The 25,162-nt window shown below is 46.1% G+C and overlaps 1 protein-coding gene across 5 annotated transcripts in view; it reads left to right on the plus strand.

The window, feature by feature from the left end:
- The window catches only part of LOC124031673 (dedicator of cytokinesis protein 3-like), a 70,764-nt gene that overhangs the window by 33,857 nt on the left and 11,745 nt on the right, over positions 1–25,162 (plus strand). For all 5 annotated transcript variants that reach the window (XM_046343208.1, XM_046343209.1, XM_046343210.1 and 2 more), the window contains 29 exons: positions 2,605–2,729; positions 5,517–5,679; positions 5,803–5,909; positions 6,016–6,187; positions 6,311–6,408; positions 6,553–6,636; positions 6,766–6,866; positions 7,106–7,187; positions 7,384–7,554; positions 8,333–8,525; positions 8,758–8,885; positions 11,101–11,247; positions 11,370–11,468; positions 11,570–11,664; positions 11,837–11,912; positions 12,297–12,397; positions 12,544–12,602; positions 12,696–12,844; positions 13,018–13,103; positions 13,227–13,253; positions 13,369–13,464; positions 13,587–13,647; positions 13,771–13,864; positions 13,983–14,131; positions 14,468–14,554; positions 14,807–14,911; positions 15,011–15,152; positions 15,238–15,404; positions 15,510–15,596. In XM_046343208.1, the coding sequence (XP_046199164.1) occupies positions 2,605–2,729; positions 5,517–5,679; positions 5,803–5,909; positions 6,016–6,187; positions 6,311–6,408; positions 6,553–6,636; positions 6,766–6,866; positions 7,106–7,187; positions 7,384–7,554; positions 8,333–8,525; positions 8,758–8,885; positions 11,101–11,247; positions 11,370–11,468; positions 11,570–11,664; positions 11,837–11,912; positions 12,297–12,397; positions 12,544–12,602; positions 12,696–12,844; positions 13,018–13,103; positions 13,227–13,253; positions 13,369–13,464; positions 13,587–13,647; positions 13,771–13,864; positions 13,983–14,131; positions 14,468–14,554; positions 14,807–14,911; positions 15,011–15,152; positions 15,238–15,404; positions 15,510–15,596 (3,251 nt within the window). The remainder of the gene's footprint in view (positions 1–2,604; positions 2,730–5,516; positions 5,680–5,802; positions 5,910–6,015; positions 6,188–6,310; positions 6,409–6,552; positions 6,637–6,765; positions 6,867–7,105; positions 7,188–7,383; positions 7,555–8,332; positions 8,526–8,757; positions 8,886–11,100; positions 11,248–11,369; positions 11,469–11,569; positions 11,665–11,836; positions 11,913–12,296; positions 12,398–12,543; positions 12,603–12,695; positions 12,845–13,017; positions 13,104–13,226; positions 13,254–13,368; positions 13,465–13,586; positions 13,648–13,770; positions 13,865–13,982; positions 14,132–14,467; positions 14,555–14,806; positions 14,912–15,010; positions 15,153–15,237; positions 15,405–15,509; positions 15,597–25,162) is intronic.

Here is a 25,162-nt window from a genome sequence, read left to right on the forward strand (position 1 = left end):
CACAAGTATCTATATCCACAGTAAAACGAGTCCTACATCGACATAACCTGAAAGGCCGCTCAGCAAGGAAGAAGCCACTGCTCCAAAACCGCCATAAAAAAGCCAGACTACGGTTTGCAACTGCACATGGGGACAAAGATCGTACTTTTTGGAGAAATGTCTTCTTGTCTGATGAAACAAAAATAGAACTGTTTGGCCATAATGACCATCGTTATGTTTGGAGGAAAAAGGGGAAGGCTTGCAAGCCGAAAAACACCATCCCAACCGTGAAGCATGGGGGTGGCAGCATCATGTTGTGGGGGTGCTTTGCTGCAGGAGGGAATGGTGCACTTCACAAAATAGATGGCATCATGAGGGAGTAAAATTATGTGGATATATTGAAGCAACATCTCAAGACATCAGTCAGGAAGTTAAAGCTTCCAAATGGACAATGACCCGAGCATACTTCCAAAGGTTTGGCAAAATGGCTTAAGGACAACAAAGTCAAGGTATTGGAGTGGCCATCACAAAGTGCCGACCTGAATCCTATAGCAAATTTGTGGGCAGAACTGAAAAAGTTTGTGCAAGCAAGGCCTACAAACCTGACTCAGTTTCACCAGCTCTGTCAGGAGGAATGTAAACTGTGTATGTAAACTTCTGACCCACTGGGAATGTGATGAAAGAAATAAAAGCTGAAATAAAAAAAATAAAAAAATAAAAAAATAATAAAAAATTCTCTCTACTCTCCACTATGACATTTCACATTCTTAAAATAAAGTGGTGATACCAACTGACCTATGACAGGGAATGACAAAGATATGACAAAGATTTCCAAAATTAAAATGACTTGGAGCTGATTTGCTGGTGTTTTTACAGTCTTATGTCAAAAAATAATTGTCCTATTGTAATGTTTTTTTTGGGCTCAGAAAACTGGCAGGGAAGGCAAATAAAATCACCCATGGGCCAGTAGTTGGGGAACCCTGAGGTAGGGGATAGGGTGTTAGGTAGTAGGTCAAAGTCAAAATTGGCTATATCGTAAAAATGTATGAAAACAAAAATGTGCTTTTTGGTCTTAATTTACAGTTAGGGTTAACAATGTGGTTAAGGCTATGGTTAGGTTGAAAATCTGATTTAAAAATGATAAATTGTAAATATAGGCGGGGTTTATGACTTTGTGGCTGTCGTAAGTTGTGACGACCGGAGTAGAGGGTAGGAAGTAGGGAAGGGTTCCAGAAACTATGGCTAGTGTTTCGTTCAAGGGAAGTGAGTAATTAGGTGAGCAAACCAGATGTTCAGGAGGACACCAGTTGAACAGACCCAGTTGGACACCAGACACCAAAATGCTCACAACCAGATGTTTCACTTGAAATAAACACATTTCAGTTAGGTCTGTACTGGGGAGAATGTAGGCGGCAGTTCTATACTTCTGACAACATTTTGGTCAGAGGCTAAAACCATGACCATTTGTAAACAAATAACTGAGGTCTTTAAAGAATGTGAGATGTGAGATGTGTGCATTTCTCTCACATGTTTATTTCAACTTGTTTCATCATTCAGCATTCCTCTCCTAGGCCTCAATTGAGATTTAATACTACAGTGCGCACACGCACGCGCACGCACGCACGCACGCACGCACGCACGCACGCACGCACGCACGCACACACACACACACACACACACACACACACACACACACACACACACACACACACACACACACACACACACACACACACACACACACACACACACACACACACACAGTACCAGTCAAAAGTTTGGACACACCTACTCATTCAAGGGCTTTTCTTAATATTTACTGTTTTCTAAGTTGTAGAATAATAGTAGTGAAGAAATAGTAATAACCAAAAAAGTGTTAAACAAATCAAAATATATTTTATAACCATATTTTTTAACTGGTTGAGAGAATGCCAAGAGTGTACAAAGCTGTCATCAAGGCAAAGGGTGGCTGCTGAAGATTCTAAAATCTCAAATATATTTTGATTTGTTTAACACTTTTTTTGGTTACTGCATGATTCCACGTGTTATTTCATAGTTTTGATGTCGTCACTATTATTCTACAGTGTAGAAAATAGTTAAAATAAAGATAAAACCCTTGAATGAGTACGTGTCCAAACCTTTGACTGGTACTGTTAATAACATCTGATTTTATAAATAAATGCAATATCTTCTTTCACTGTAGTCATTTCTATATTTTTCATTAAGCACTGACCTCATAAGGGGTGCTGAGACAGTTATAAGCTAGTGTGTACATTTACAGATCAGGAGGGCAATTTTTTGTTGTTGACAAAAACAATAATGTTTGGCATCATCACTGCATCCTTATTCATCATGTTCACACTCATCTGTGCTACCCCAGGATCACTTGGGGCTCAGGTAAATTATAGAAGAAGACAAAAACAGAGTATAATTAAAGGTAAATGAACAATTCCGTGCTCATGAAACTTCCTTTCGCAGCATATGGCACAGGTTTTGTACTAGGTTTGGAAGGCCTGTTCCTCTGAACTGTAGTGACATTGTATCTGGGAAGGCCTGAGATAATAGTTTAAAACTGACCACTGTGTTAGTGCCTAACGTCATGGTTTGGCTGTGCCCGTATCCTAGGTGACACTCGTAATGACCTGTACCTGACCCTGGAGCGTGGGGACTTTGAGAGGGGGGGCAAGAGTGTCCAGAAAAACATTGAGGTCACTGTCTATGTGCTTTACGCTGATGGGGACACACTCAAGGTAAGAGAGAATATTTCTGTTGGTTTGTCGTAGTTGTTTGGGATTTTTTATTTTGATAATTTGATAGACTATAACACCATTATACATCCATCCATTTATTTATCCATCCAGCTACAGATGTTGAATCTTTATTTGACCCATTTCGTCGCAGGAGGAAAATAATCCTACAGCATGAGGAATTGATCATCTGAAGAAATATGTAGAATCGCCGCCAGGGGGCAGCTGTAAGCAGTGTTTATATACAATGCACTACCGTACCAACATTGTACCTTAGGGCTCAGATACACCAATAGTGTTTGCTGGTCAAGAGTACTTAGCACCTCTGAATGTAATTTGCAAACAGAGTGCACACTTATTTTACATGTGGAACCGCAAGACAAATGGCGGTAGTCAGGCACCTACAGCAGGTGGTACTTAAAACACAACGCCCTGAACGACTGACAGACAAAAGCTATATGCAAATTCTGTGCATGTGTGCGAGTCTTAACTGCAGGTCCACTGGGCGCCAGTTAACACACTTTGGTTGTGTTTGATTGTTTTGTGCCCAATATAAATAATGTATTGTCATTTTGCAGTCACTTTTTTATAAAAAAGAATAGAGTATGTTCTAAACACTTCTTCTACATTAATGTTGATGCTATTATGATTACAGATAGTCCTGAATGAACCGTGAATAATAATGAATGAGAAAGTTACAGACGCACAAATATCATACCCCCAGGACATTTTTTTTTGGGGGGGGGGGTGTTATGATATTTGTGTACCTGTAACTTTCTCATTCATTTTAAACTCAGGAAAAAAAGAAACGTCCTCTCACTGTCAACTGCGTTTATTTTCAGCAAACTTAACATGTGTAAATATTTGTATGAACATGACAAGATGCAACAACTGAGACATAAACTAAACAAGTTCCACAGACATGTGACTAACAGATATTGAATAGGGGGAGGGTCAAAATCAAAAGTAACAGTCAGTATCTGGTGTGGGCACCAGCTGCATTAGGTACTGTAAAGCATCTCCCCTCCTCATGGACTGCACCAGATTTGTCTGTTCTTGCTGTGAGATGTTATCCCACTCTTCCACCTGCAAGTTCCCGGACATTTCTGGGGGGAATAGCCCTAGCCCTCACCCTCCGATCCAACAGGTCCCAGACGTGCTCAATGGGATTGAGATCTGGGCTCTTCGCTGGCGATGGCAGAACACTGACGTTCCTGTCTTGCAGGATATCACACACAGAACGAGCAGTAAGGCTGGTGGCATTGTCATGCTGGAGGGTGATGTCAGGATGAGCCTGCAGGAAGGGTACCACATAAGGGAGGATTCCCTGTAACGCACAGCATTGAGATTGCCTGCAACGACAACAAGCTCAGTCTGATGCTGTGACACACTGCCCCAGACCATGACGGACACTCCACCTCCAAATCCATCCCACTCCAGAGTACAGGCCTTGGTGTAACACTCATTCCTTCGACGATAAACAAGGGTCCGACCATCACCCCTGTTGAGACAAAACCGCCACTTGTCAGTGAAGAGCACTTTTTGCCAGTCCTGTCTGGTCCAGCGACGGTGGGTTTGTGTCCATAGGCAATGTTGTTGCTGGTGATGTCTGGTGAGGACCTGCCTTACAACAGGCCTACAAGCCCTCAGTCCAGCCTCTCTCAGCCTATTGCTGACAGTCTGATCACTGATGGAGGGATTATGCGTTCCTGGTATAACTTGGGCAGTTGTTGCCATCCTGTACCTGTCAAGCAGGTGTGATGTTCAGATGTACCGATCCTGTGCAGATGTTACACGTGGTCTGCCACTGCGAGGATGATCAGCTGTCCTTCCTGTCTCTCTGTAGCGCTTTCTTAGGCGTCTCACAGTACAGACATGGCAATTTATTGTCCTTGCCACATCTGCATGCCTCCTTGCAGCATGCCTAAGGCGCATTCACGCAGATGAGCAGGGACCCTGGGCATCTTTCTTTTATGTGTTTTTCAGAGTCAGTAGAAAGGCCTCCTTAGTGTCCTAAGTCTTCATAACTGTGAAACTGTGAACTCTGCCTACCGTCTGTAAGCTGTTAGTGCCTTAACGACCGTCCCACAGGTGCATGTTCATTTGTTGTTTATGGTTCATTGAACAAGCACGAGCAAGTGTTAACACCCTTTACAATGAAGATCTGTAAAGTTATTTGGATTTTTACGAATTATCTTTGAAAGACAGTGTCCTGAAAAACGGACATTTCTTTTGTTTGCTGAGTTTATAAGCTTTGGAGTCAACATGGGCCAGCATCCCTGTGGAAAGCTTTCAACACCTTGTAGAGTCCATGCCCCAAAGAATTGAGAATGTTCTGAGGGCAAAAGGGGGTGCAACTCAATATTAGGAAGGTGTTCATAATGTTTTGTACACTCAGGGTATACTGTAGATCTAATATATATATATATATATATATATATATATATTTCTTTTCAGTCAGTCGCACTCCATTCCATAGGCTGGCTCACTATTCTCAATTTCATATTTTCTTTACATCTGATATTAGGCCTGTGTGTGAGTAGTTTTGATGGGCTATAGTTTAGGTGTAGTCTACTGTATGGCTGCATTTTGAATACACTTGACAGCTGGCACTGGTCTGAATTACTTGACTGCCCCTGCATGGTGAGAAAGAGACCGTATCTAAATCAGTGAACATACTGCATCTAAATCACAGGGCTCATTTAAATTTGCTGATATGCAGGAACATTTGCCGCCACAAAACAGTGATCAAATTAAGAGTACCTGTCCTTTCTCTGTTCCCACCATCAGGACTGTATCAGTCTGGGTAGTGGGGAGCCAAACACAAGTGAGCACCGGTCCTTTGTCCTCTACCACAACAACAGCCCTCGCTGGAGTGAGATGATCAAACTACCCATCCCCATAGACCGCTTCAGAGGATCACACCTGCGCTTCGAGTTCAGACACTGCTCCAGTAGGTCAACATGACTTAAAATATTATTGTTATGAACCTGATAGCAATACAGAATTGTGTATGGTGTTGTCTATGCTGTGTAGATGGTATAAACTATTCGGTAATGCCTTTGTCTCTCCTCAGCTAAAGACAAAGGGGAGAAGAAGCTGTTTGGTTTTTCCTTCACTCCTTTGATGAGGGAGGATGGGACCACGCTATCAGATGAGAGCCATGAACTCTATGTCTATAAGGTGGGGTCACACAGACTTGCACCAATGCTTGCATATAGCAGCTATTCTACATTATTCTCTGTCATTTCTATCTAACACGTGTCTCTGTTGTGCCTCTGTTCCCCAGTGTGATGAGAATGCAACGTTCAGTAACCAGGGCCTGTACCTGAGCATGCCCTGCTGTAAGGAGGACTTCAACAGCTGCCCCAACCTGCCCTCCACCCTGCCCTTCCAGAGGAACCCCAAGGAGACCTTCTGGGTCTCCACACAGCTTTGCTCCACCAAGCTCACCCAGAATGGTATGGCCCACTCACTACACTGCATCTCACCACACTCACACAGCGCTATAACAGAGCTTTGACTGTCCTAGCCTCAGCCATTAGCCAGAGCTTTACATGTATTTCTGTTTATTGTGTTTCCAGTGGACCTCCTGGCCCTACTGAACTGGAAAGCCCACACTGACCGGGTGTTGGACATCCTGGGCAGACTACGCCACATCAATGGAGAGGAGATTGTCAAGGCAACACTCTTTTAGTCAATCAATACATACATCTAGGAAATACCCCTCTTGACTGTTTGGCCAAACACTAACAGATCTGTGACTAGACAAATTTATGGGGAAATATGATGATGAAATGATTGAGCTGGCTCCTCTCTCCTGCAGTTCCTACGAGATGTCCTGGATACACTGTTTTGTCTCCTGGATGACAACACCGATAAATACGGACCACTGGTTTTCCAGTCATTGGTAGGTCAAGATGGAGAGATCAACCTCATTCAACGTAATGGAATATTGTGTATGTATTACTACATGTGTGAATGCCTGCATGTGTGTGACTACATCATAATCAAATGATGTCTGTCTTTTTGCCCTCAGGTGTTTATCATCAACCTTCTCAGGGACAGTCGTTTCTACCACTTCCGGCCTGTTATGGAGGCCTACATACAGAACCACTTTGCAGGAGCTCTGGCCTACAAGTAATGTGCCATGTATACCATTTAAACTGCTTCTATTGTTTGAGAGGTCTTGATGTCAGTATCATGTAGCTGAGTGGAAGCTATAGCAGTTTTTGTTTTGCTCATAACATATTATACAAGATTTGTCTTGCTCTCTGCAATAATACAGAAATATAGTATGACGCTAATGTGCATTTTGTTTGTCTTATATGGCCATGGGATCCCCCATGTTTTGCACACTTTACTCTGTCTTCTCGTAGAGAGCTAATCCGCTGTCTGAAGTGGTACATGGACCGCTCTGCTGAGGTTGTCAGACAGGACCACATCCAAGAGGCCATGAAGGTAAAGCTCACATCGGGACATGAGAGGGAGGTCTGGACAAACCATCAAACGGTTACACTCCCAACATGCTTTTCTTTACCAAACATGCAACATATAGATGAAAAGAAATATGACTTGACACAACAGAACACATCATATAAACGAATGGTATTTTACAGGTAATTGTAACTTGTTCCGTCCTCTGTCCACCCTGCAGGCTTTGGAGTACCTGTTTAAGTTCATTGTCCAGTCTCGGATCCTGTACTCGCGGGCGACCTGTGGTATGGAGGAGGACCAGTTCAGAGCCAGCATCCAGGAACTCTTCCAGTCCATCCGCTTTGTGTTGAGTCTGGACAGCCGCAGCTCTGAGACCCTCGTCTTCACACAGGTCAGAACATCAAAACGTCATGTCTGTCTGTATATAACTTAGCTTTTCTTTATGCCAGAAGGCTGAAATGTTATAGTTCTTGACCCTGGGTATTGTCCTCCTCTTCTACATAGAAGACCAGTCAAAATGCACTGATTTGTCTATCTGTTGCTTGCATGTAATGCATTTGTCATTTGTATAATTGTATTTTTGCTCTGATCCCTCCTTTTACTGTTGGCCCATCCTTGGCTTGCTCTTGGACAGTTTAGGGGTGTGATAAACTGCATGCCTTTCTGTGGTAGTCATGCTCCAGGGGTCTCTCCTGTCTCAGTAAGTCACAGTGCCACCTTGTGTTGGTGACCCAGTGCAGCAGTTGCTCTCTGTCAGCTTGTGAACCTCCCGCAATCAGATATGCGTCGCACTGCCAGGTCCATACTTGCTGAACTCTTGCTGAAACCGGAGGCTTAGACATTTTGTATAAAACGGCTACCTCCGGTTTATACATATACAAAACCTCCGGTTTAAGCAAGAGTTTGCGAGTATGGACCCGCCCTGTTTTTGTTTGTCCTCTTTTTATAGGACATTTTACGATTTGTCTCTTTATGCACCCTGTATGGATGTTACTATAACTACCTTACCAATGACATAGTGTCATTTATAGAATGGAGGAATACGAATGATCTAAAGACCTGCTCCTCTCTCTCTGCCCTTCTCTCTTTGTCGCTCTGTCTCTCTCTGTCTGTCGGTTCCTCTGTCTCCCTCTCACTCCCTTCTTCTCTCTTCGACTTGACTCTGTCAGGCGGCGTTGTTGAACAGTTTCCCAGACATTTTTGACGAGCTGCTGCAGATGTTCACAGTGCAGGAGGTGGCTGAGTACGTCCGGGGCACGCTGGGGAGCATGCCCAGTACGGTGGACATCGGCCAGTCTATGGACGTGGTCAAACTGCAGTCCATCGCCCGCACCGTCGAGAGCAGGCTCTTCTTCTTTCCTGGTAGGACTACCGGACAACTTAACTTACACTAAATGTGTCTGTGAACACCTTGTTGCTCCCAAAGTGGACATTTAATAGATGGTGTATCTGGGTCAAAATAATCTAAAGGTCAAGGGTTAAGCTGGTTATATATCTTTCTACATTTGATCCTGTCACTTCTCCCAATCTCACTCGCTCTCCATACTCCCTCCCACTCTCTCCCCCTCTCCTTCCTTCTCTCTCCCCCTCTCAGAGTCTCGTAGTATCTTGCTGCCGGTGGTCCTGCATCACATCCACCTGCACCTACGCCAGCAGAGGGAGCTGCTGATCTGCTCAGGAATTCTCACCAGCATCTTCTCCATCATCAAGACCAGCTCTATGGTATATCACCACTGAATCTACTGTAGCTGTAAGGGTTGGAAGAGTATGCCCTTAACTACAGATCAAGGATCAGATTACACTACCCCCAGGCCTAATCATAAACATTAGGGGGATTAAATTATATCTGACCCTGTATCAGTGGTTAGCGGCTACTTTTCTGTACCATAACTGGTTACTAGTACATCTGCTGTACCTAGTAATCTTAGCTAAACATTTTTTCACATTTCCTGTTTGAAATGGAATTAAATATGAGACGACTGAGTAGTTGGTAAAACGTTATACACTGCCAAGGCTTGTTAAGGTAAGCATAACACCATGTCATTGTTTAGACATTATTGTCAAGGCATTATTATGTAGGGCACTTCATGTTGAGAGATGCATTTATCTTTTAAATGGTCTGTCAAGCAGCTTATGCAAATACATTAATTATTCATTAAATTCCCTGTCTCTCTCTTCTTCTCTAAATCAAATCAAATCAAATCAAATCAAATTTTATTTGTCACATACACATGGTTAGCAGATGTTAATGCGAGTGTAGCGAAATGCTTGTGCTTCTAGTTCCGACAATGCAGTGATAACCAACAAGTAATCTAACTAACAATTCCAAAAAAAACTACTGTCTTATACACAGTGTAAGGGGATAAGGAACATGTACATAAGGATATATGAATGAGTGATGGTACAGAGCAGCATACAGTAGATGGTATCGAGTACAGTATATACATATGAGATGAGTGTGTAGACAAAGTAAACAAAGTGGCATAGTTAAAGTGGCTAGTGATACATGTGTTACATAAGGATGCAGTCGATGTTGTAGAGTACAGTATATACATATGCATATGAGATGAATAATGTAGGGTAAGTAACATTATATAAGGTAGCATTGTTTAAAGTGGCTAGTGATATATTTACATCATTTCCATCAATTCCCATTATTAAAATGGCTGGAGTTGGGTCAGTGTCAATGACAGTGTGTTGGCAGCAGCCACTCAATGTTAGTGGTGGCTATTTAACAGTCTGATGGCCTTGAGATAGAAGCTGTTTTTCAGTCTCTCGGTCCCAGCTTTGATGCACCTGTACTGACCTCGCCTTCTGGATGATAGCGGGGTGAACAGGCAGTGGTTCGGGTGGTTGATGTCCTTGATGATCTTTATGGCCTTCCTGTAACAACGGGTGGTGTAGGTGTCCTGGAGGGCAGGTAGTTTGCCCCCGGTGATGCGTTGTGCAGTCCTCACTACCCTCTGGAGAGCCTTACGGTTGAGGGCGGAGCAGTTGCCGTACCAGGCGGTGATACAGCCCGCCAGGATGCTCTCGATTGTGCATCTGTAGAAGTTTGTGAGTGCTTTTGGTGACAAGCCAAATTTTTTCAGCCTCCTGAGGTTGAATAGGCGCTGCTGCGCCTTCTTCACGACGCTGTCAGTGTGAGTGGACCAATTCAGTTTGTCTGTGATGTGTATGCCGAGGAACTTAAAACTAGCTACCCTCTCCACTACTGTTCCATCGATGTGGATAGGGGGGTGTTCCCTCTGCTGTTTCCTGAAGTCCACAATCATCTCCTTAGTTTTGTTGACGTTGAGTGTGAGGTTATTTTCCTGACACCACACTCCAAGGGCCCTCACCTCCTCCCTGTAGGCCGTCTCGTTGTTGTTGGTAATCAAGCCTACCACTGTTGTGTCGTCCGCAAACTTGATGATTGAGTTGGAGGCGTGCGTGGCCACGCAGTCGTGGGTGAACAGGGAGTACAGGAGAGGGCTCAGAACGCACCCTTGTGGGGCCCCCGTGTTGAGGATCAGCGGGGAGGAGATGTTGTTGCCTACCCTCACCACCTGGGGGCGGCCCGTCAGGAAGTCCAGTACCCAGTTGCACAGGGCGGGGTCGAGACCCAGGGTCTCGAGCTTGATGACGAGCTTGGAGGTTACTATGGTGTTGAATGCCGAGCTGTAGTCGATGAACAGCATTCTCACATAGGTATTCCTCTTGTCCAGGTGGGTTAGGGCAGTGTGCAGTGTGGTTGAGATTGCATCGTCTGTGGACCTATTTGGGCGGTAAGCAAATTGGAGTGGGTCTAGGGTGTCAGGTAGGGTGGAGGTGATATGGTCCTTGACTCTACCTCTGCCACTGCTCATCGCTCCCACCATTTTGTCTCCCCTTCTATATCTCTTTCTCCTTCATGACTTCTCTCCTTCTCTCTGTTTCTCTCTCCCTCTCTTCCTAGGAGTCTTCTGTGCAGGAGGAGGTAGAGATGATGGTGGAGAGCCTGTTGGATGTTCTGCTCCAGACTCTGTTGTCCATCATGTCCAAGTCTCAGTCTCTGGAGACGGCTAGGGGGCAGCGCTGTCCCCAGTGCACCGCTGAGATCACGGTCAGCGATTCTCCTCTCCTACCCTGTCTGGCTGGATCTTTATTCACTACATGGAACAGACACTGTATATATTTCGTAATGCATGTAACCTCTCTAATATGGGTGGGATTCTGCCTGTCCAGGGGGAGTATGTGTCCACTCTGCTGTCTCTACTCAGACAGATGTCAGAGATCCACTTCCACCACCTGCTCAACAACTTCCACAGCAAAGAGGAACTCAAGGTGAGTGCTGCTGTGTCAGTCTTAGTCTGACAGAGGAACTTGGGGTTGAGCTATAGTATGTAGATCATGTACCCAACACCAGCTAATTCATTGTCTTCCAGGAGTTCCTGTTGAAGATCTTCTGTGTGTTCCGGAACCTGATGAAGCTCACCATCTTCCCCCGAGACTGGAGTGTCATGCGGCTACTGACCAGTCAGTAAGTCTGACTCGGATGACCTATAACACTGCCTTCATATTGCCTCCTATATGAGATAAGGGAACATATCCAACCATGAGATGACACTCTCCTGACTCTGATCGCATGTGACGTTAGTGTAGCTGTTGCATCATCTATTTTTATCATAACGTTTTGCCGTTTCCTTCTGCAGTGTCATTGTGGCGACAACACAGTACCTGTCTCCAGCGTTACACAAGAACTTCTCAGAGGCGGATTTTGACTTCAAGGTGTGCCTCTGTAGAGAAACGAGAAGTGTCATGTTGAACAAGAGCAGTAAGCAAGTAAACAAGAGAGCCTTCAATATCCCGGAGAAGTCGACCCCAAACCTGCTGCTCTTTCCATGTCTTTCTCTGTTTACGAAGGGATGTCTTTATGTCTGTACATGGTTTCCTAACTACAGTATGCTGTTCTTCTCTGATCTCCAGTCCAATGTGGCTGATATTTTTGTTGTTGTCCAACCTGGATTTATGCCTAGAGGGAAACTACGGAAATGCAAAACCTGATGGTGAACTAAGGGGCCAATAAAAAGGTGTATACAGTAGTTAGAACTTTATTGGAATCAAAATACGATTTGATGTTTGTATGTGTTGTATGTGTGTTCTCTGTACCAGGTGTGGAATTCCTTCTTCAGCCTGACGGTCCTGTACATCAACCAGCCCAGTCTGCAGTTGGAGCTCTTGACCCAGGCCAAGAGGAAGAAAGTCCTGGACAAGTAAGGACCTCTGTTCAATGTCCATCAATTATATCCTGAAACACTCAGGAAATATATAGTTTAAAGACACATTTCCCACATCTACCTATGTGTGGTCACTCAGTAGCTAGTATTCTCCACATTCTCCCCATGTACATTCTCTGCAGGTATGGAGATATGAGGGTGATGATGGCCTATGAGCTCTTCAGCATGTGGCAGAAGCTGGGTAAGATAACACTACATTCATAATCAACTGTCTTGTCGTTCTAGCCTTCAAGGATAATGTTGTGTGTGTTTCTAACATCTCTGTGTGCGCTAGGTGAGAATAAGCCTCACTTTATCCCTGGAATGATGGGTCCGTTCCTGGGAGTGACGCTGGTGCCTCAGTGCGAAGTCCGGAATATCATGATTCCCATCTTCCATGACATGATGGACTGGGAGCAGAGGAAGAACGGCAACTTCAAGCTGGTCAGTACTGTCCCCTGCTGCGTGACACCACTCATCCTTTGTAGACCTTGTATTACTACAGGTTATCACCCAATATCAGAACTATGTTATGGATCTATGATTTTACTGCTATACGTGTCTAGGAAAATGTTGTGGTGATTGATTGCTTATACACTAACATCTATGTTGTGTAGGTGGAAGCAGAGTTGATGGACAAGCTGGAGAGTATGGTGGCTGATGGGAAAGGGGACGGCAATCACAGAGAGCTCTTTGGCCTGCTGTAAGCACCAACAACCTCTGTCTTCTATTCATACTCAGTGCCAAATTGTTACTTGAGTTTGCTGCACTACTGTTATTTTCTATGCTTCTGACTTCTCTTGGGTCTTTCTGCTGTCCCATTCAGGACCCAGTTGTTTGGGCCTTACCCCAGGTAAGTTATAGCTCTACCACTATCACGGTCCTTTCAAACATACCAGTGCTTACAGTTCCATGTCCAATGTTACTGTGCACCAGTAACATAGAGCTTGTCTGTCTCTGTCTTTTAGCCTACTGGAAAAAATTGAGCAGGAAACATGGAGAGAGACAGGCATTTCGTTTGTCTCCTCCGTCACGAGACTGGTGGAGCGCTTGCTAGACTACAGGTGTTATTACTACTGATCGACTGGATTACAGATTACAAACAACATGTTAATATCCTAACATTGACTATTGATACAGGGATGTACTGTAGAGATGGGACTTTACAAACCTGCTCTGCTTTTAGGGACTGTATGAAAGGAGATGAGATGGAGAACAAGAAAATGGGTGGTTCTTCCAACCTCATGGTGAGGCATTTGATGTGTTTGAACCTTGACAGTACCTCAGTTATGGCCAGATAATAATACCTGTGTGTGCTACAGTATGTCCATGTAGTGATGTGTTGCTTCCATTTTGTCTGTCCTCCCCAGAACTTCTACAAGTCAGAGATCAACAAGGAGGACATGTACATCCGCTACATCCACAAGCTGTGTGACCTGCACCTGCATGCAGAGGACTACACGGGTACGTGGTTGGGATGTATATAACACGTTCAACGTGCTCACACTGCATAGAACCCTGTGTGAAGTCAATGATGGTTAATCGTGGTGACCTTTGACCTCTGTGTCCTCCCCACCACCAGAGGCAGCATTTACCTTGCTGCTGTACTGGGAGCTGCTGCACTGGGAGGACCGACCCCTCAGAGAGTTCCTCCACTACCCCACACAGAGCGAGTGGCAACGCAAAGAGGGCCTCAGCCGCAAAGTGCTCCACTACTTTAACAAGGGAAAGGCAAGCCAAGCTAAATCAAGCTAAGTTAAACAACAAGGGGAATGCAAGTCAGGCTATGTCCAGTCACTTTGGGTAGTGTTTCATGTGAGACACTCAAATCAAACGTATTATTTTACATAAGTCCCACATGGGTCTACTTAGAAACATCTCAAGTCAGAATCTCAAGTCGAAACACTTCTCGATGTTCATGATGACATTGATGGCTGTTCAATTCTGGAAATCCAACATTTTCCCCTTCAAATCCTCCTGAGAATGATGTTCAATAGACAGGATATTGTAAACATGTATTGAGAGATTCCATATGTGTGAGATCTCGGTCTGTTTATCTCTTTCCAGTGTTGGGAATATGGAATATCACTCTGCCGGGAACTGGCTTTCCAGTATGAAACCTTATATGACTACCAGAGCCTGAGCTGGATACGGGTGAGTCTGTCTGACAACCCAGCACTGTATGCCGTCTCTCGCTCTCTCGCTCTCGTTCTCTCTCTACTTTATCCCCCAGTGACTACTCATCATCACGAAGATGGAAATTAAGTAGAATGGAATTGAATATAAATTCCTCATTGATTCCTCATTGATGAGCCCTATGATCAAGGGAACCTCATTGATGTGGGTTGCTGATAAAAGCTCAAGATGCTCTCTTAGAGTTGAATCAAGTATTTTTGTATTTTATAGAAAATGGAGGCTGCGTACTATGACAACATCATAGAACAGCAGAGGATTGAACCAGAGTTCTTTAGGATGGGCTTCTATGGCAGGAAGTTTCCTTTTTTCCTCAGGGTGAGATGAACACACACACGCACACACACACACTCTTTTATCTAAATGATAATGAATTGGTTTTACGTATCAGTTGGATGACAACCCTTCTCTCTCCAGAATAAGGAGTTTGTTTGCCGAGGATATAACTATGAACGACTGGAGGACTTTCAGCAAAGGATGCTGGGAGAATTCCCACATGCCATTGCCATGCAGCACCCCAACCAACCAGATGACGCCCTCCTACAAAGTGATGTTCAGTGTATCCTAACCATGGTCAATGTGTTGTATCTGTCAACTCAACTGTCAGTATATTTGGGTGTGTTTTCCTTAACGCCTGGCCTCAGACCTGCAGATCTATGTGGTTACCCCAGTGTCAGACATCACTGACGTGCCTCAGCTGGAGCGCGTACCCGAGAGGATCAAGAGCTTCTACCGCATTAACAATGTCACTCGCTTTCACTATGACAGACCCTTCCACAAGGGACCCAAGGACAGGGAGAATGAGTTCAGGGTATGTGTGTGTGTGGAAGGAATTAGAATAGAATGTAACTAAAATTGTCTGTTGATACAAGCTGTGTATAATTACTATACAGAAGTGTTTTGTGTGTGTCTTCAGAGCCTGTGGATCGAGAGAACCACCCTGATTCTGTCTCGTCCTCTCCCTGGCATCTCCCGCTGGGCTGAGGTGGAGAGGAGAGAACTGGTGAGGAGCACTGGCGTCATAAACTGTCATCTCACACTGTGACATCAGACGCCTCAGGGAAATGATGCAAGCGAGTGCATGATTTGTGTCGAATCAAAATCTAAGTTTATTGGTCGCATACACCAGTGGAGGCTGGTGACTTAAAAAAGGAGGATGGGAGACCCACGGTATAGGAGCGGACCGTACGGAGTCGACAAAGTGTGTTTCTAAAATCGTCGAAGACTAATTATTTTTAACTAAAGCATATAATAAAGACATTTTATAGTACAATATTATCATTTACATTTACATTTAAGTCATTTAGCAGACGCTCTTATCCAGAGCGACTTATTATGGGGAATGGGAATGAGAGGGCTACTTGCAGTGTTGGGAAGGGATCAGAGCAGTGATTGAATGAGGGTATGAGGCATGAGTTGAGGTGTTCAGAGGCTCGACTTCAGTGCAGAACAGGGGCTGAGATGTTCATAGGCTTCAGTGCAGGACAGGCTCATCATGGATGGATGGTGTTGAAGAGGTCAACTCTTCCACTGAGGACAGGACTTGACTGGGAAGACAAAAAACAATAACATGACACACTACACAGTTAGACAATAGAGCTAAGAATGAGTTAGTCCAAGCAAGGAGTAAAATCATTTACGTGTGTAATAATGTGATAGTTTTTGTGTACAGTAATGAGAGACAATTGACAGGTTTGCTCACAATGCTTGGAGAGGAAACAATGAATGTGTCAGTGGATGAATCAAGCCCTGATCATCCATGTAACTGACAATAACTGACAACTGTGAGCAGACTGTGGTGGGGAATTTTTTTCCCACTGGGGCCTGGAGTTTTTCCTTGTCTGGTAATATATATGTCCCACATAAATCTACTTAGAAACATCTCAAGTCAAAATCAACATATACTTAGTATTACTTTCTTTGCTTTCTCCCTGGCATATTACATCATTTACTTTCTCCCTGGCATATTACATCATTTACTTTCTCCCTGGCATATTACATCATTTACTTTCTCCCTGGCATATTACATCATTTACTTTCTCCCTAGCATATTACATCATTTACTTTCTCCCTAGCATATTACATCATTTACTTTCTCCCTGGCATATTACGTCATTTATTTTCTCCCTGGCATATTACGTCATTTACTTTCTCCCTGGCATATTACATCATTTATGCAGCAGCATACAATACATTTTTGGACTCATTTGAACAGGTCCTTGTGGGCAAATTTTGTCAGGAAACTTTATCATCAAAGTTGGGCATTCTCTGGATTTATGGTTCTTTCAAGACAACTAGGAGCTAAAAAAAAGAGTCTGAATCATAATGTCAGTTATCTTCAGGTCAGCGCTATAGAAAGAGGCCCAAGTTGGAATTCCGAGTTGGATGTATTTTCTCAGTCTGAGTTTTTTTCAGAGACCCAGTTGTGGCAGAAGTCATGCTGGATTGACAGCATGGCCTATGTATTCAACCTTTTCTGGCACATGGTGTTGCATGTGAATGTTTATCCTTTAACGCTTGGAAAAGAGACCCTTAAACCCAGACTTGGACCACACACGCTCTTCACCAAATAGCAGGCAGGGGAAGCAAGATAGTGATTGCTTTGCAATGCCTGCAGTTAGCCGCTGATTCCTTCCAATCCACTCATTGTGTAATTTGTGATTTCCAACTTGTTGTGTAATGTTTATGTGCAATGGCCGATGAGCACCGATATGTTTTATCTATAATTTGATTGAAAAGATTGAAAAGGATTTGCCAGTACATTGTAGACGTGATTCGTGACTGCTTGTCTAGCTTGCTAGCTAAGATTTTGAAAGTATGATGTTGACATGATCTGTCCAATCAAAGCTATGGTTGATATAATATGATTTAACATCATTTTTTCTGTGGCGAATGACCTTTCTTGGATGGGCACTTCTAATTGAACTCTATGGCAACACCCAAGGGGGCTTGAACTTTCTAGCTCTCCCTGTAGATTTTGCAGTGACGTAGTGTCACCATGAGTGACAGAATGCTGAGCCAATCACACCGCAACTAGAGAAGATTGCCAGCCCCTACGCTCTGTATTTTACGCTGGCTGCCCCTCCACCACAGAGAGCACTGAGCTAAGCTGAAACACCAACATTTTGGAGCTGCCTTACTCAAGAAAGCAAAAAAGAGACCATGTTTGTATGCAGATTTATTAACTCAACCAATTTTGTTTGCAATCCGATATGTAACATGTATTAATGCCAAAATAACATGCAAAAAAGTATTATTAGAATATTTGTTTAGCTCAACGGATGGAGCTCAAAACATTTGGGTCTCTGCCCCACCTGCGAGTAAAGCACTGAGATGCAGTGCCTTAATATTCATGGATGATGCAATGGAAGCAATCAAATCATTCTGAATGGATTTTTGACATCCCTGAGAAGACAGTAGAAACGTCTATATGCTCAGCAAGTAAAGCATCAGAACTTGGGCCTCCCGAGTGGCAAGCTGTCTAAGGCACTGCTTCTCAGTGCTAGAGGTGTCACTATAGATCTGGGTTCGATCCCGGGCTGTATCACAACCGGCCATGATTGGGAGCCCCATAGGACTGCGCACAATTGGCCCAGCTTCGTCCGAGTTAGGCGAGGGTTTGGCCGGGGGGGCTTTACAAGTAGGCCGTCATTGTAAATGTTATGCAGGTGAATGAGGACCCAAAAGCGACTTGGCGAAAACAGAGTCTTTAATCCAGTAAAGTAAATCTACAATCATAAAGCATAATTCACTCGTAATGACGAGAACAGACTGGAGACTCGATCATGAACTGCAGGTTGCCTCGGGAAGGCACTTGAACGTAGCAGACTCAGACACCTGCTCACCACGCAGCATCTGAGGGAAACACGACACGACAGGGCGATACACAGACACAGCACGGTGAACAATAGACAAGGATCCGACAGGGCAGGAACGGAAAACAAGGGGAGAAATAGGGACTCTAATCAGGGAAAAAGATAGGGAACAGGTGTGGGAAGACTAAATGATTGATTAGGGGAATAGGAACAGCTGGGAGCAGGAACGGAACGATAGAGAGAAGAGAGAGAGGAAGGGAGAGAGAAAAAGGGGAACGAACCTAAAAAGACCAGCAGGGGGAAAACGAACAGAAGGAAAAGCAAAATGACAAGACAATCTAAGACAAAACATGACAGTACCCCCCCACTCACCGAGCGCCTCCTGGCGCTCTCGAGGAGGAACACTGGCGGCAACGGAGGAAATCATAGATCACAAACGGTCCAGCACGTCCCGAGAAAGAACCCAACTCCTCTCCTCAGGACCGTAACGGAAAAACGAAAAAAAGGGAAACTAGGGTACTACTCTAAAAAAAAAAATGAGACACGGGTAGAGAACTGAAAGCTATAGAGCAAACAGGACCAAACAGGCCAGGAGAGTAACAACTAGGGACAGACTGAGACACAGCAAGGGCAGGAACAAGAACAGGAGAGATGCGATGGCAGGGAACAGACTGAGACCCAGCAAGACCAGGAGCAGAAAAAAAATTACCAGACTTCTTCTGCGCGCAGTCCGAACACGCAGCCACGAAACGGTGCGTGTCACGCTCCTGAGTAGGCCACCAAAACCGCTGGCGAATAGAAGCAAGCGTACCCCGAACGCCGGGATGGCCAGCTAACTTGGCAGAGTGAGCCCACTGAAGAACAGCCAGACGAGTAGAAACAGGAACGAAAAGAAGGTTACTAGGGCAAGCGCGCGGCGACGCAGAGTGCGTGAGTGCTTGCTTAACCTGTCTCTCAATTCCCCAGACAGTCAACCCGACAACACGCCCAACAGGAAGAATCCCCTCGGGATCGGTAGAAGCCACAGAAGAACTAAAGAGACGGGATAAAGCATGAGGCTTGGTGTTCTTAGTACCCGGGCAATAAGAAATAACGAATTCGAAACGAGCGAAAAACAACGCCCAACGAGCATGACGCGCATTCAGTCGTTTGGCAGAACGGATGTACTCAAGGTTCTTTTGGTCAGTCCAAATGACAAAAGGAACGGTCGCCCCCTCCAACCACTGTCGCCATTTGCCTAGGGCTAAACGGATGGCGAGCAGTTCGCGGTTAGCCACATCATAGTTACGTTCCGACGGTGACAGGCGATGAGAAAAATACGCACAAGGGTGGACCCCATCGTCAGTATCGGAGCGCTGGGACAGAATGGCTCCCACGCCCACCCCCGACGCGTCAACCTCAACAATAAACGGTTTAGTGACGTCAGGTGCAACAAGGATAGGAGCGGATGCAAAACGTGTCATGCAGGTGAAAGAGGACCCAAAAGCGACTTAACAGAAACAGAGTTTATTCAAGTCCAAACAGGGAATAACAGAAATCCTCTAGTCTGTAGAGGGGAATAACAGGAGAAGCGGCCACAGACTGCAGGTCGCTTCGGGTAGGCGCAGGCCGTAGTTGACAGAGACACCTGCTCACACGCAGCATCTGATGAAGGCAAAAAACACGACAGGACAGGGCGATACACAATCACAGCAAAAACACGACAGGACAGGGCGATACACAATCACAGCACGGTGAATTCTAAACAAGGAACCGACAGGACAGGAACGGAACACAAAGGAATAAATAGGGACTCCAATCAGGGGAAAGGATCGGGAACAGGTGTGGGAAGACTAAATGATGATTAGGGAATAGGAACAGCTGGGAGCAGGAACGGAACGATAGAGAGAAGAGAGAGCGAGAGAGTGAGAGAGGGAGGGGGAGAGAGAGGGATAGAAAGAGGGAAAGAACCTAATAAGACCAGCAGAGGGAAACGAATAGAATGGGGAGCACAGGGACAAGACATGATAATAAATGACAAACATGACAGTACCCCCCACTCACCGAGCGCCTCCTGGCGCACTCGAGGAGGAATCCTGGCGGCAACGGAGGAAATCATCGATGAGTGAACGGTCCAGCACGTCCCGAGACGGAACCCAACTCCTCTCCTCAGGACCGTAACCCTCCCAATCCACTAAGTATTGGTGACCCCGTCCCCGAGAACGCATGTCCATGATCTTATGTACCTTGTAAATAGGTGCGCTCTCGACAAGGACGGGAGGGGGAGGGAAGACGAACGGGGGTGCGAAGAAAGGGCTTAACACAGGAGACATGGAAGACAGGATGGACGCGACGAAGATGTCGCGGAAGAAGCAGTCGCACAGCGACAGGATTGACGACCTGGGAGACACGGAACGGACCAATGAACCGCGGAGTCAACTTACGAGAAGCTGTCGTAAGAGGAAGGTTGCGAGTGGAAAGCCACACTCTCTGGCCGCAACAATACCTTGGACTCTTAATCCTGCGTTTATTGGCGGCTCTCACCGTCTGTGCCCTGTAACGGCAAAGTGCAGACCTCACCCTCCTCCAGGTGCGCTCACAACGTTGGACAAACGCTTGAGCGGAGGGAACGCTGGACTCGGCAAGCTGGGATGAGAACAGAGGAGGCTGGTAACCCAGACTACTCTGAAACGGAGATAACCCGGTAGCAGACGAAGGAAGCGAATTGTGAGCGTATTCTGCCCAGGGGAGCTGTTCTGCCCAAGACGCAGGGTTTCTGAAAGAAAGGCTGCGTAGTATGCGACCAATCGTCTGATTGGCCCTCTCTGCTTGACCGTTAGACTGGGGATGAAACCCGGAAGAGAGACTGACGGACGCACCAATCAAACGACAGAACTCCCTCCAAAACTGTGACGTGAATTGCGGGCCTCTGTCTGAAACGGCGTCTAACGGAAGGCCATGAATTCTGAATACATTCTCAATAATGATTTGTGCCGTCTCCTTAGCGGAAGGAAGTTTAGCGAGGGGAATGAAATGTGCCGCCTTAGAGAACCTATCGACAACCGTAAGAATCACAGTCTTCCCCGCAGACAAAGGTAGACCGGTAATGAAGTCTAAGGCGATGTGAGACCATGGTCGAGAAGGAATGGGGAGCGGTCTGAGACGACCGGCAGGAGGAGAGTTACCCGACTTAGTCTGCGCGCAGTCCGAACAAGCAGCCACGAAACGGCGCGTGTCACGCTCCTGAGTCGGCCACCAAAAGCGCTGGCGAATAGACGCAAGAGTGCCTCGAACACCGGGATGACCAGCTAACTTGGCAGAGTGAGCCCACTGAAGAACAGCCAGACGAGTGGAAACAGGAACGAAAAGGAGGTTACTAGGACAAGCGCGCGGCGACGCAGTGTGCGTGAGTGCTTGCTTAACCTGTCTTTCAATTCCCCAGACTGTTAACCCGACAACACGCCCATAAGGAAGAATCCCCTCGGGATCAGTAGAAGCCACAGAAGAACTAAACAGACGGGATAAGGCATCAGGCTTGGTGTTCTTGCTACCCGGACGGTAAGAAATCACAAACTCGAAACGAGCGAAAAACAACGCCCAACGAGCTTGACGGGCATTAAGTCGTTTGGCAGAACGGATGTACTCAAGGTTCTTATGGTCTGTCCAAACGACAAAAGGAACGGTCGCCCCCTCCAACCACTGTCGCCATTCGCCTAGGGCTAAGCGGATGGCGAGCAGTTCACGGTTACCCACATCATAGTTGCGCTCAGATGGCGACAGGCGATGAGAAAAATAAGCGCAAGGATGAACCTTATCGTCAGACTGGAAGCGCTGGGATAGAATGGCTCCCACGCCTACCTCTGAAGCGTCAACCTCGACAATGAATTGTCTAGTGACGTCAGGAGTAACGAGGATAGGAGCGGACGTAAAACGTTCTTTTAGAAGATCAAAAGCTCCCTGGGCGGAACCGGACCACTTAAAACACGTCTTGACAGAAGTAAGAGCTGTGAGAGGGGCAGCAACTTGACCGAAATTACGAATGAAACGCCGATAGAAATTAGCGAAACCTAAAAAGCGCTGCAACTCGACACGTGACCTTGGAACGGGCCAATCACTGACAGCTTGGACCTTAGCGGAATCCATCTGAATGCCTTCAGCGGAAATAACGGAACCGAGAAAAGTAACGGAGGAGACATGAAAAGAGCACTTCTCAGCCTTTACGTAGAGACAATTCTCTAAAAGGCGCTGTAGAACACGTCGAACGTGCTGAACATGAATCTCGAGTGACGGAGAAAAAATCAGGATATCGTCAAGATAGACAAAAACAAAGATGTTCAGCATGTCTCTCAGAACATCATTAACTAATGCCTGAAAAACAGCTGGCGCATTGGCGAGACCGAACGGCAGAACCCGGTACTCAAAATGCCCTAACGGAGTGTTAAACGCCGTTTTCCACTCGTCCCCCTCTCTGATGCGCACGAGATGGTAAGCGTTACGAAGGTCCAACTTAGTAAAGCACCTGGCTCCCTGCAGAATCTCGAAGGCTGATGACATAAGGGGAAGCGGATAACGATTCTTAACCGTTATGTCATTCAGCCCTCGATAATCCACGCAGGGGCGCAGAGTACCGTCCTTCTTCTTAACAAAAAGAACCCCGCCCCGGCCGGAGAGGAAGAAGGCACTATGGTACCGGCGTCAAGAGACACAGACAAATAATCCTCGAGAGCCTTACGTTCGGGAGCCGACAGAGAGTATAGTCTACCTCGAGGAGGAGTGGTCCCCGGAAGGAGATCAATACTACAATCATACGACCGGTGAGGAGGAAGGGAGTTGGCTCGGGACCGACTGAAGACCGTGCGCAGATCATGATATTCCTCCGGCACTCCTGTCAAATCGCCAGGTTCCTCCTGAGAAGTAGGGACAGAAGAAACGGGAGGGATGGCAGACATTAAACACTTCACATGACAAGAAACGTTCCAGGATAGGATAGAATTACTAGACCAATTAATAGAAGGATTATGACATACTAGCCAGGGATGACCCAAAACAACAGGTGTAAACGGTGAACGGAAAATCAAAAAAGAAATAGTCTCACTGTGGTTACCAGATACTGTGAGGGTTAAAGGTAGTGTCTCAAATCTGATACTGGGAAGATGACTACCATCTAAGGCGAACATGGGCGTAGGCTTCTCTAACTCTCTGAAAGGAATGTCATGTTTCCGAACCCATGCTTCGTCCATGAAACAACCCTCAGCCCCAGAGTCTATCAAGGCACTACATGTAGCACCCGAACCGGTCCAGCGTAGATGGACCGACAAAGTAGTACAGGATTTTGATGGAGAGACTTGAGTAGTTGCGCTCACCTGTAGCCCTCCGCTTACAGATGAGCTCTGGCTTTTACTGGACATGAATTAACAAAATGTCCAGCAACTCCGCAATAGAGGCACAGGCGGTTGGTGATCCTCCGTTCCCTCTCCTTAGTCGAGATGCGAATCCCTCCCAGCTGCATGGGCTCAGTCTCAAAGCCAGAGGAGGGAGATGGTTGCGATGCGGAGCAGGGAAACACCGTTGATGCGAGCTCTCTTCCACGAGCCCGGTGACGAAGATCTACCCGTCGTTCTATGCGGATGGCGAGAGCAATCAAAGAGTCCACATCTGAAGGAACCTCCCGGGAGAGAATCTCATCCTTAACCCTGCGTGGAGTCCCTCCAGAAAACGAGCGAGCAGCGCCGGCTCGTTCCACTCACTAGAGGCAGCAAGAGTGCGAAACTCAATAGAATAATCCGTTATGGACCGTTCACCTTGGCATAAGGAAGCCAGGGCCCTAGAAGCCTCCCCACCAAAAACTGAACGGTCAAAAACCCGAATCATCTCCTCTTTAAAGTTCTGGAACTTGTTAGAGCAATCAGCCCTTGCCTCCCAGATAGCTGTGCCCCATTCTCGAGCCCGGCCAGTAAGGAGTGAAATGACGTAAGCAACCCGAGCTCTCTCTCTAGAGTATGTGTTGGGTTGGAGAGAGAACACAATCTCACACTGCGTGAGAAAGGAGCGGCACTCAGTGGGCTGCCCGGAGTAGCAAGGTGGGTTATTAACCCTAGGTTCTGGAGGCTCGGCAGGCCAGGAAGTAACAGGTGGCACGAGACGTAGACTCTGGAACTGTCCAGAGAGGTCGGAAACCTGAGCGGCCAGGTTCTCCACGGCATGGCGAGCAGCAGACAATTCCTGCTCGTGTCTGCCGAGCATGGCTCCTTGGATCTCGACGGCAGTGTAACGAGCGTCTGAAGTCGCTGGGTCCATTCCTTGGTCGGTTCCTTCTGTCATGCAGGTGAAAGAGGACCCAAAAGCGACTTAACAGAAACAGAGTTTATTCAAGTCCAAACAGGGAATAACAGAAATCCTCTAGTCTGTAGAGGGGAATAACAGGAGAAGCGGCCACAGACTGCAGGTCGCTTCGGGTAGGCGCAGGCCGTAGTTGACAGAGACACCTGCTCACACGCAGCATCTGATGAAGGCAAAAAACACGACAGGACAGGGCGATACACAATCACAGCAAAAACACGACAGGACAGGGCGATACACAATCACAGCACGGTGAATTCTAAACAAGGAACCGACAGGACAGGAACGGAACACAAAGGAATAAATAGGGACTCCAATCAGGGGAAAGGATCGGGAACAGGTGTGGGAAGACTAAATGATGATTAGGGGAATAGGAACAGCTGGGAGCAGGAACGGAACGATAGAGAGAAGAGAGAGCGAGAGAGTGAGAGAGGGA

This window comes from Oncorhynchus gorbuscha, linkage group LG03, assembly GCF_021184085.1.
Source record: "Oncorhynchus gorbuscha isolate QuinsamMale2020 ecotype Even-year linkage group LG03, OgorEven_v1.0, whole genome shotgun sequence".
Classification (NCBI taxonomy): Eukaryota; Metazoa; Chordata; class Actinopteri; order Salmoniformes; family Salmonidae; genus Oncorhynchus; species Oncorhynchus gorbuscha.